The sequence below is a fragment of the Dictyostelium discoideum genome (genome assembly GCF_000004695.1).
Source record: "Dictyostelium discoideum AX4 chromosome 2 chromosome, whole genome shotgun sequence".
Taxonomy (NCBI): domain Eukaryota; phylum Evosea; class Eumycetozoa; order Dictyosteliales; family Dictyosteliaceae; genus Dictyostelium; species Dictyostelium discoideum.
The window spans coordinates 6,158,326-6,169,805 of record NC_007088.5 but is presented as its reverse complement, the minus strand read 5'-3'; the positions used below and the strand labels follow the sequence as shown (position 1 = coordinate 6,169,805).

Sequence of the window (11,480 nt, the reverse complement as noted above, 5' to 3'; positions counted from 1 at the left end):
CCAATAGTTATAATAATAATAATAATAATAATAATAATAATAATAATAATAATAATAATAATAATAATAATAATAATAATAATAATAATAATAATAATAATAATAATAATAATAATAATAATAATAATAATAATAATAATAATAATAATCAATCCAGTAGTTATAATAATAATAATAATAATAATAGTAGTAGTAGCTACTCTAACAATAACAATGGCAACAACAATAGTAATAATAATAATAATAATCAATCTAGTAGTTATAATAGTAATGGTTATAATAACAACAACAATAATAATAATAATAATAATAACAATAATAGTTATAGCAACAGTGGTAGTTATAATAATAATAGTAATAGTAATAGTAATAATAGCCACAGTGGTAATTTCAACAATAATTATAGCAATAGTCATGTTAATAATAGCTTTAGCAATCAATTTAGTAGTTTTGATTATTTAAGTAATTGTGTTAATAATGATGCTAGTATTATGAGATTCAACAACAGTTATAATAATAATAATAATAATAATAATAATAATAATAATGATAATAATAATAATAATAATAATAATAATAATAATAATAATAATATTATTAATAACAATAATAATAATAGTTATAATAATGGTAATAATAATTACAATATCAATAATAATAATAATACTAATAATAATTTCAATAGTAATATTATTAATAATAATAATCATAATAATATTAATGATAATAATAGCAATAATGGCTATAATAATAGTCTTGGTAATAGCAATGTTTTTATTGTTAAATATAACAACACTAATGATAATAATAATAATAATAATAATAATAATAATAATAATAATAATAATAATAATAATAATAATAATAATAATAATAATAATAATAATAATAATAATAATAATAATAATAATAATAATAATGGTAATGGTAATGGTAATAGTGGCAATAACAACAGCAATAATGATGGTTATAATATTAATAATAATGATAATGATAATGACAATGATAATGATAATGATAATAGTAATAATATTAATTATGATAATATCCAAGATATTAATGCAATTGAAACAAATATTGAAGGTGAAGCATCATCAGATTCAGATTCAATTATAGAAGAATATGATGAATTAACACAACTTATTTGTAAATCAGAGCTTAGACCATTTAATGTTGATCATTTAAGAGTGGTTAATTTATTACTTCAAAAGTATAAAATGGAAGAGGAATTAGTATGTAATAGAATTGAAAATCTAATGATTCTTAGAAATGAATATTCTCAAACTTCACCAGATTTATTCAATCAAATTGAAGAAGATTCTTCGGTTGAAACTATAAATTTACAAGCACAACATCAAGATTTAATTTCAAGTATTATTGAATCAATCGTTAATAAAAATTATAATGATAGAGATATTAATTTCTTAGATGAAATCTATGATGATTGTTATGATAATGGTGAACAGGATCAAGATCAAGAAAAAGATCAAGAAGAAGAAAAAGAAAAAGAAAAAGAAAAAGTTTGTGAACAACAAAATACTATTACATATGAAGAAACTGAAAAAGAAATAGTCGTTAAAAAGATAGAGGATAAAAAACAAGAAACAGAACCATTCAATATTGATGATTTAGATTTAGATGATTTAGATGCACAACTTGATAGTGTAATAAATGATTACGAAACAACAGAAGTTATAAATATTAAAGATGATTTTATTAGAATTCAAAATGAAATCTCTAAACAACATTTCGATCGATTTGGTGCAGATGAATCAATTGTTACAACCTTTAATCCTAATGAACTTCTTCTAAAGAGGAGAGAGGGAGAAAAAATGGAAGAAGATGAAAATCAAATAGAAGAACGTGAAGAAAAAGAAGAATCAGAAGAAGAAGATGATGATGAATCAGAAGAAGAAGAATCAGAAGAATCAGAAGAAGAAGAAATTGCTGATTATGAAGAATCAAATGAAATTGAACAAAAATTAGATACAAATCAATTTAATCCACAGGATAGAAAAGTTTCATTTTTAATTCGTCCTCATGGTGGAAAAGCAAGTAGAAATCTTCTTATAAAGACTAATGCTAATATTGATTTGAGAAATTTAATTTGTAAATTTAAAGAACATGGTGAAATTAAATCAGTTTATCAAAATATTACAAGATCTGGTACAATGCATGTTGTAATCTCTTATTTTGATATTAGAAATTCAGTATTTGCACTCTCTGCTAATTGTAATAGTAGTAGTTGTAGCAATAATTCATCAACTAATAAAAACAACAATGATATAATTAATGATAGATTATCAATTTATTATTGTTTAAATAAAGATCCAATTGATCATGGTACCTTGGTTTTATTTAATTTCGATGCAGTATTTTCAACAAATTCAAATACTCATATGTTAACATCAGCATTAAATCAATTTGGCCAAATTAGAGAAATTAGAGAGGATTTAAAAAATAAACTTAAATTCATTGAATTCTATGATATAAGAGATGCAATTGCCGCTGTTAATGCTTTAAAAAAACAAGTATTTTTTGGTAAAAAATTATTAGTTAGACTTTCAGTATTGGATCATAGTAAGAAATCTCAAAACAATACTACAGTTTTCAATGTATCCGATCAATTTTCAGATTTAGTTTGTTGTGATTTTGATTTAAATTATACTATTAAAATTAATGATAATGATGATTTTGAAAATCAACCACTATCATCTAGATCATTACATCAGCAACAACAACAACAACAACATCAACAACATCAACAGAATCAACAACAGAATCAACATCAACAGCAACAAAATATCAAATATAATCAATCATCAAATTCTTCACAAAGCGGATCAAGATCATCTCAACAGCCACAACAACAACCACAACAACAACAACAACAGCAACCACAACAACAACAACAACAAAATCAAAAGTCGAATTATAAGAATAAAAACTTTGGAATACCACCATTAAATGTTTCACAACTTTACAATAATTCAAAATCATCACCAACTCAAAGTCCAAGATATTCACATGACCAACAACAACAGCAACAACAACAACATTCATCACAACCAACATCTCCACATGTTTCAAAATCTGGTAGTAGCGGTAGTTTTGAAGGAACAGATGATAGTCATATTATCAATTTGGATGATATTCGTAGTGGAGTAAATCAAAAAACTACTGTTATGATTAAAAATATTCCATACAAATTCACTCATTTAAATTTAGATACAATGTTTAAAAAACATAATTTAGCTTATGATTATTTATATATGCCAACTGATCCAATTGTAAAGTATTGAAAATTATTATTATTATTTTTATTATTATTATTTTCATCTAACCTTTTTTATTTTATTTTCTCTTTTATTTCATTAATTTTTTTTTTTTTTTTAAAAGACAAAGGCACATTATGGATACACTTTCGTTAATTTCGTAAATTATCAAGACATCATTCAATTATGTTCACTTTACAATAATAAAAAATTGGGTAACCATCCAAAGTTTTGTGAAATAACTTATGCAAGACTCCAAGGTTTTCCTCAAACTTCAGCCACTGTAGCAAATAATAATAATAATAATAATAATAATAATAATAATAATAATAATAATAATAATAATAATAATAATAATAATAATAATAATAATAATAATAATAATAATAATAATAATAATAATAATAATAATAATAATAATAATAATAATAATAATATTGGCAGTTTTGGTAGTAATAATGCCAATAGTTATAATAATAATAATAATAATAATAATAATAATAATAATAATAATAATAATAATAATAATAATAATAATAATAATAATAATAATAATAATAATAATAATAATAATAATAATAATTTTAAACAATAAAAAAAAAAAAATCATAATAAAGTTCGCGAATAAAGTTGTCCAATTTCCATACCTGTAACTCGGTTATGGGTTTGGCATCTTTAAAAAAAAAAAAAAATTGTAAATAAATTGATTGGCAAACTCTTTTAAAATATATCCAAGTATTCAAATATGTTTTTTTAAAATTTTTTTAATTACACTAAAACTAAATTGAATAGAACCAAAATTTAAATATTGTTAAGAATGTGGTTCAGTTTAGATTAAATAAAAAAAAAAAAAAAAAAAAAAAAAAAAGATAACAACTCTTATAGAAATTGAGTTTTATAATATAATTCTTAATTAAAAATTGGTGTTTTAATTCAAATAAATTTAATACATTTATTTTTTTCAAAATAAGTTGGGAATGGGTTTTCCATAGTTAAATTAATTTTTTTATTTTTTTTTTAATTATTTTTCAAAAAAACAAAAAAGTAAAATGCAATACATAAATTTATTGAAATATAAAATGTAAAAAAAATAAATAGTTTTTTAAAAAAAATTAAAGAAACAAAAAATGACAATTATTGGTATAACAAAAAATTTTATTTTTTTTACTTAGTTATTATTATAATAATATTTATTAAACAATTTTTTATTTTTTTTATATTTTTATATTTTTTTTTTCTTCAACTAGATTCAATTACAAAGTTTGGTAATAGTTTAAACATGTCAAATGATTCTTCAATTTCAAATTCAGGATCAAATGGCACTGATTTCTCTGATAATCAAATAAGTCACTGTGGAGGACCACCACCAAGAACAACATGGGGAAAAGGAGGTTGCCATCCAAATCCAGTTTGTCATCCACCACCACCACCATGTCATCAACGTCCACCATGTAGAAAATTTTAAATTTTCTTTTTTAAAATTTAAATTAAAAAATACAATAAAAATTCAAATAAATTTAATTAAATAAAAACTTTTTTTTATTTTATCCATACCACCCTAAATTTTCTTTTTTTATTTATTTTTATTTCGAAATCAAAAATAATATTTCTCATCTTCATTATTAAATAATTATAATAATAATAATAATAATAATAATAATAATAATAATAATAAAATAAAAAAAAGATATTTTTAAAATAGAATGATTTTTATTATTTACAAATTTTTAAATAGTAATGAGAAAAGGTAATTTATATTGATTTTAATTTTATTTGAAAATTATCAGATTTCTTATTAATTGTAATTGTTAATAAACCATTTTCAAATTGAGTATTGATTGAATTTAAATCTAATTGGTATAATATTTCTGAAAGATTTAAATATCTCTTAAAATTGCCAAATGATCTTTCTGATATAAACTTTTTATTGGTTATTGAACTTGTTGTTTTATTTTCATCCTTATTTTCAGTATTTTTATTTAAATTTGACTTTAATTTAGTATCATCTTCATATTCTTCAATTGATGGTTCATCATCATCTTTATTGTTTGTAGATTGAGATGATTTTTCACTTTGTTGTTGTTGTTGTTGTTGTAGTTTGATTATGTTATTTTTCTTTTCACCTTGAATGATGAGAATTGAATCTTTAATATTAATATCGATATCATTCTTTGAAACACCTGGTAGTTCTGTTTCAATGATTAATTTATCATTTGTCATGGTTACATCCATTGATGGTATTATATCAATTCTTTTATTAACTGTGTATTGTCGTTTACAACTTTCAATCTTATTATTATTTATATTATTATTATTATTATTTAATGTTTTCAAAATATCAAAGATTGTTGCCATTTTAATTAATTATATTATATTATATTATTTTTAATACTATTATTGTTGTTGCTTTTGTATTTATATTTATTTTTTGTGTTTTGATTAATGAATTGAAATTTTTTTAAAAAAAAAAAAACTATTTATACTAATTGTTTTAGATTATATAATAAATTTATTTAAATGTATGGAAGTAGTATTGATGATTTCATTGTAAATTCTTTTAATTTTTTTTAAAATTTGTGTGAAAAAAAAAAGAAATCTAGATGGAATTTTTAAAAAACAAAACACAACCCTTTTTTTTTTTTTTTTTTTTTTTTTTTTTTATTTTTTATTTATTTTTTTTTTAATTTTTTAATTTTTTAAATTTAATTTATTTTTTATAATAAACAATGTGTGATATTATAAATTATGTTGTCGACATAAACACTACCTTTTAAATAATCAAATAGTACATGTTATTAGCATATATTAGATTTATGTTTTTATCTTTTGATAAAATATTAAAATAAATAAAATAAAAACAAATTACCATAGTATAATATTTTTTCTTTTTTTCTTTTTTTTATTTTTTTTAAAAAAAAAGTTTTATAAATAATATTCTTTATGCAAATTCAATTGATTTAATAAAAGAAAAAGTAAGTAACTCGATAGAATACCAAGGTAAAATTGAAATTATAAATTGAAATTTTAATATATGAAAGTTCAATCATTTAATTAAATAAAAAGTTGTTCCATTTTAAAATGCAAAATATATTTTAGAAAAGGGTTTATATTATTTTATATTATTTTTTTTATTCTTTCAATGTTAATAATATTAAGTTTTTTTTTTTAAAAAATAAAAAATTTAATATTATTAACATTTAAAAAGAATAAAAAAAATAATATTAAATATCATATTAAAACCTCATTGAAATTGTTTTGGAATTGGGTGATTTATTATATTTAAAATGTGAATGAAAAAATAATAATTATTGTTTTTTTTAATAAAATCTCAATATTAATTATTGGAGATCTCCAAAGACACAAATTTTCATTTTTAACCCATAAAAAATCAAATTTAACATTTCATACTCTCAAAAAATTTAATAATTGAGGATATAATGTGATAAATTTAATTGTTGAGGTGATAAACAATAATGTTCGAATCATACAAATTATAAAAAAAAAAAAAAAAAGTAAAAAAAAATTTTTTTTATTTTATTTTACCAGATAATAAAATCATTATCTTTTAATTGTTGATATCATACACCTTGGTTTAAATTTATTTTAATATTATATGTCAACATATAAACTTTACAAAAAATATCTTTTATTCATAAGAATTAAGTAGTGGTTAACCAGGGGTAATTTTAGTGTTGGAAATTAAAAAAAAAAATAAAATTTAAAAAAAAAAGTATAAATAGAATTTTTTTTTTTTTTTTAATTCAATCAATTATAAAATCAATGGGTTATTCAAATATTAGTATAATATTAAATTAAAAACTAAAAAAAAAAGGGTATTCAGTAAGTATCCCAAATAAAAAAAATAAAAAAAAATTTTAAAAAACAAATTTCTAATTATTAATATTATTATTATTTTTTTTTTTAATTTCTATAGAATCAATTATTTCTTTATCAAATAAATCATTAAATGTCATATCAAAATCATTAGTTTCAAATGATTCTAATTTAAATTCAATTAATTTCTCATGTAATTCAGTTTCTAATTTAACTTCAACAACTTTCTTTACAAGACCAAACTTTGTAAACTATTAAAAATAGGCAAAAGAATTAAAAAATTACAAAATAAAAAACTTATTTATTATAAAGGGCCGACCATAAACTAAACTAAAATAAAATAAAAAAATTAAAAAAAATATTTATCTTAATACAATTTTTTATTTTTTTTATTTATTTGGAACTTTTGTTTAATTTATATTTGATAGAATAGAAGTTATTTTTACTTTATATTATTAAAATCAATTTAATTTAGGTTGATTTTTTATAAATAAAATATAATATTCTATTAATTCTTATTCTTTTTTGAAGAATGAAATTTTATTTTTCATTTTATTTATTTTATTTAAAAATGGGTAGGAGCTATTTATTTTTCATAAATATCGATTAGTTCGGATGGTGTAGTCGGTTATCACGAATCCTTAACACGGATTAGGTCGTGGGTTCGATTCCCGCTCTGAATACAACTAACATTTTTTTGTGCTTGATTTATAACATCGCTGGTTCGAATCCCACAATATATTCTAAAAAAACTGACAATAATTTAGTTTATAACATTATTTTCCAGATTTAAAATTAATTGGCAATTTTTTATTATTTTTTATATTTCTTTAATATTTTTTTTTTTTTTTTTTTGATTTTTTTAAAAAAAAAATTAAAATTAAAGAAATATAAAAAATAAAAAAAAAATAAAAAAAAATTCATTGCCTTGACCCCCCTCGCACTTCGATGAATAGCATAGTTAAATTTAGTAAAAGTTGCACAAAAAATAGAAATATTTTTTTAATAAATCAATCAACAACTTATCTAACATCATATTCACGACAACAACCACCACAACATATAAATTCATTTTCAACCACCACAAAATATAAAGTTATAAATAAAAAAAAAAATGAGCCAATAGAAGTTTTTGATGTAAATAAAGATAAATCAACAGTTGATCAAAAAAATAATAAATTTAAAGAAGAGGAAGAGGAGGAAGAAGAAGGAGAGGGAGAAGAAGAAGAAGAAGAAGAGGAAGATAACATAGGAAAAAGATTAAGTAGATCATCAACTAAAAATATCAAAAGTAAAAATATTGTTAATAATACATTAAAAGAAAAAGAAGAAAAAGAAGATAAAATTGGGAAAAATTTAAGCAAATCATCAAAACAACTAAAATATAAAGATGATAATCATAATACAATAGAAGAAGAGGATGAAGATGATGAGGAAGAAGAAGAAGAAGATAAAATAGGAAAAAGATTAAGTAGTGCTAAAGGAACAACAAAAGTAATGGAACAATATAGTGGATTTAAAAAGAAATACCCAAATGAAATACTTTTCTTTAGATTAGGCGATTTTTATGAAATGTTTGATGAAGATGCAAAAATTGCTTCAAATTTATTAGGTATAACAGTATGTATATAATTATCAATAATCAATTTACATGATTTTATAAATTAATTATTAATACATATATTTATATATCAATTAAAATCCAAAAAAGTTAACATCAAGAAAACAAGGTAAAAATAGAAATAGAGAGATACCAATGTGTGGAGTACCATCACATTCAGCAGAGATTCATATTGCTAAATTAGTTAAACTTGGTAAATCAGTAGCAATTTGTGATCAAGTTGAGGATTCTAATGAAGCAAAAGAAGGTAGAAGAATTATAAATAGACAAATCGTTAGAATCATTACACCTGGTACTTTATATGAAGATAGATATTTAACATCCAATAGTAATTATCTATGTTCAATCTTACCTAATGGATTTGAACTTAATGATTATTTAATGGTTGCTGATGATAGTAGTAATAATAATAATAGTAATAGTAATAGTAATAATAATAATAATATTAGTAATAATATTAGTAATACAAAATTTTCAGCAAGTTCACAATTTTCAATATCATGGTTAGATATTAGTACAGGTGATTTCTTTATATCTTCATCAACATTAGAAAATCTATCATCAGAATTAAATAGAATTCAACCAAAAGAAATATTAATACCAGCATCATTAAATTATAATCAACAAATTTCAAAAATATTAAAACCATATAATGTTTCAATGGAAAATGATTTAAAAAGTTTTAATTATAAAAAGAAAACTTTTAAAATTTTTAATGAAGCATTTAATAATAATAATAATAATGAAATTAATAATGAATATTTTGAAAATGAATTTTCAAATGATGAATTAAATAGTGCAGGTTCAATTTTAAGTTATATAATTAAAACAAATATTGGTATTGGCAATAATAATGATAATAGTAGTAATCCATTATTTTCATTAAATTTACCAAAAAGAATTGATTCACATAATTCAATGTTTATTGATTATTCAACAATGCAATCATTAGAAATTACAAAAACATATCAAGGTGATAAGAAAGGTAGTTTATTAGAAAGTATTGATAAAACTATAACACCACAAGGTGGTAGATTATTATTCTCAAGAATTCAATCACCAAGTTTAGAATTGAAAGAAATCAATTCAAGATTGAATCAATTGGAATTCTTTTATAATAATATGGAGTTGACAAATGAAGTTAGAAGTTTTTTAAATGCTGGTTCAGATATTGAAAGATGTATTCAACGTTTAAAAATTAATAAATCAGGACCAAGAGATTTACATACCATTGGCAGTACATTACAATCGATTTTCCATTTAAAAGAATCATTACAATCAAAACTTTTAACTATGAAAATCAATGAGCAAACTGAATCGATTAATCAATTATTATTGAAAATTCAACAAACCCATTTAACACCATTATTGAACCACCTTTCGGCTGCATTGATTGATTCACCACCTTCGATTAGTGTAAATGATGGTGGTTTCATTAAGGAAGGTTATTCGAAAGAATTGGATAGATATAAATTAATCTCAAGAAATAGTGATGCTTTAATCAATGAATTTAGAGAAACCTATAGAAACAAATTAAAGATACCAAAACTTAAAGTAAATAAAAATTCAATCATTGGTTATTACATTGAAATCTCATCATCTGATCGTGATAAAATACCTTTGAATTTCATTCATATTCAAACTCTACTCTCTGTAATGAGATTTAAATCAAGTGATTTAATCATATTAGAAGATGAAATTAATAGAGCGGCTTCAAAGGTTTTAGAATATGAAATTCAACTTTATTATGTATTGGTTGATTTAGTTTGTAAATATAGTAATGAAATTAAACAAGTTAGTTCAGTAATTGCAAATTTAGATATTTCAACAAGTTTAGCTAAAATTTCAAAACAAAGAAGATATATTAAACCAATTTTAGTTAATAATAATAATAACAATAATAATAATATTGTTGTTGATAATGATAATAATGATAATGATCGATTAATTTTAGATATTAAAGATGGTAGACATCCAACAGTTGAAAATTCAACAACTGAATTTATTGGTAATGATTTACAATTGAATAAAGGTATTGATGATGCAAATCTTTGGTTAATTACAGGTCCTAATATGGGTGGAAAGAGTACATTTTTACGTCAAAATGCTTTAATCATTTTAATGGCTCAAATGGGTTCATTCGTACCTGCTTCTTATGCTAAAATCGGTATTGTTGATGCTATATTTAGTAGAGTGGGTTCTTCAGATGATCTTTCAAATGATAAATCAACATTTATGGTTGAGATGGTTGAAACAGCTTCAATTCTAAAGAAGGCTACTAATAGATCTTTCGTAATTATGGATGAAGTAGGTCGTGGTACAAGTACTTTGGATGGTATTTCAATTGCTCAATCTGTAGTGGAATATCTTAATCAAGTTAACAGATGTAGAACTCTCTTTGCAACTCATTATCATGAACTAACTAAAAATTTAGATGAAACACCTCATATAAAATGTTATTGTTTAGCAATTCAAGAGGATGAAGATGAAATCTTGTTCACTCATAAAATCGTACCTGGAATGTCAAATAAATCTTATGGTATTTTTTGTGCAAAAATGGCGGGTATACCAAATTCGGTCTTAGAAAGATCAAAATCAATTTTATTTGAATTAGAATCTAATAATAAATTAAATTTTAATAAAAATAAAATTAAAAAAAATTAAAAATTTTAAATCAAAAAAAAAAAAAAAAGATCTATAGATTATTTTTTTTACCATGTTTGATCTTTTTTTTTTTTTTTAACGTCATT

General features: G+C 20.7%; 5 protein-coding genes and 1 non-coding gene across 6 annotated transcripts in view; 5 read left to right on the top strand and 1 right to left on the bottom strand.

Moving 5' to 3' along the window:
- DDB_G0276005 (hypothetical protein) overlaps window positions 1–3,870 on the top strand; it is a gene marked incomplete at both ends in the record, with an annotated part of 6,064 nt that extends 2,194 nt beyond the window's left edge. The window contains 2 exons of the mRNA XM_638283.1: window positions 1–3,290; window positions 3,400–3,870. The exon at window positions 1–3,290 is cut by the window's left edge and continues 2,194 nt beyond it. Of these exons, the coding sequence (XP_643375.1) occupies window positions 1–3,290; window positions 3,400–3,870 (3,761 nt within the window). The remainder of the gene's footprint in view (window positions 3,291–3,399) is intronic.
- A 532-nt stretch (window positions 3,871–4,402) lies between these two features.
- DDB_G0275975 (hypothetical protein) lies at window positions 4,403–4,740 on the top strand (the record flags this gene model as incomplete). The annotated part of the gene is made up of 2 exons (XM_638282.1): window positions 4,403–4,415; window positions 4,523–4,740. 2 exons carry the CDS (start codon window positions 4,403–4,405, stop codon window positions 4,738–4,740), a joined length of 231 nt encoding a protein of 76 aa, XP_643374.1.
- A 287-nt stretch (window positions 4,741–5,027) lies between these two features.
- Window positions 5,028–5,630, bottom strand: hspG2 (heat shock protein Hsp20 domain-containing protein; the record flags this gene model as incomplete). The annotated part of the gene is made up of 1 exon (XM_638281.1): window positions 5,028–5,630. The coding sequence occupies one exon, from the start codon at window positions 5,628–5,630 to the stop codon at window positions 5,028–5,030; it is 603 nt and encodes a 200-aa protein (XP_643373.1).
- A 162-nt stretch (window positions 5,631–5,792) lies between these two features.
- Window positions 5,793–7,367, top strand: DDB_G0276001 (hypothetical protein; the record flags this gene model as incomplete). Its single annotated transcript, XM_638280.1, has 3 exons — window positions 5,793–5,822; window positions 7,076–7,115; window positions 7,210–7,367. 3 exons carry the CDS (start codon window positions 5,793–5,795, stop codon window positions 7,365–7,367), a joined length of 228 nt encoding a protein of 75 aa, XP_643372.1.
- Window positions 7,368–7,718: 351 nt separating this feature from the next.
- tRNA-Val-AAC-10 lies at window positions 7,719–7,792 on the top strand. The gene has a single exon. It is a non-coding gene; the product is annotated as a tRNA-Val (tRNA).
- An 814-nt stretch (window positions 7,793–8,606) lies between these two features.
- msh1 (DNA mismatch repair protein) lies at window positions 8,607–11,394 on the top strand (the record flags this gene model as incomplete). The annotated part of the gene is made up of 2 exons (XM_638279.1): window positions 8,607–8,729; window positions 8,821–11,394. 2 exons carry the CDS (start codon window positions 8,607–8,609, stop codon window positions 11,392–11,394), a joined length of 2,697 nt encoding a protein of 898 aa, XP_643371.1.
- Window positions 11,395–11,480: the final 86 nt, after the last annotated feature.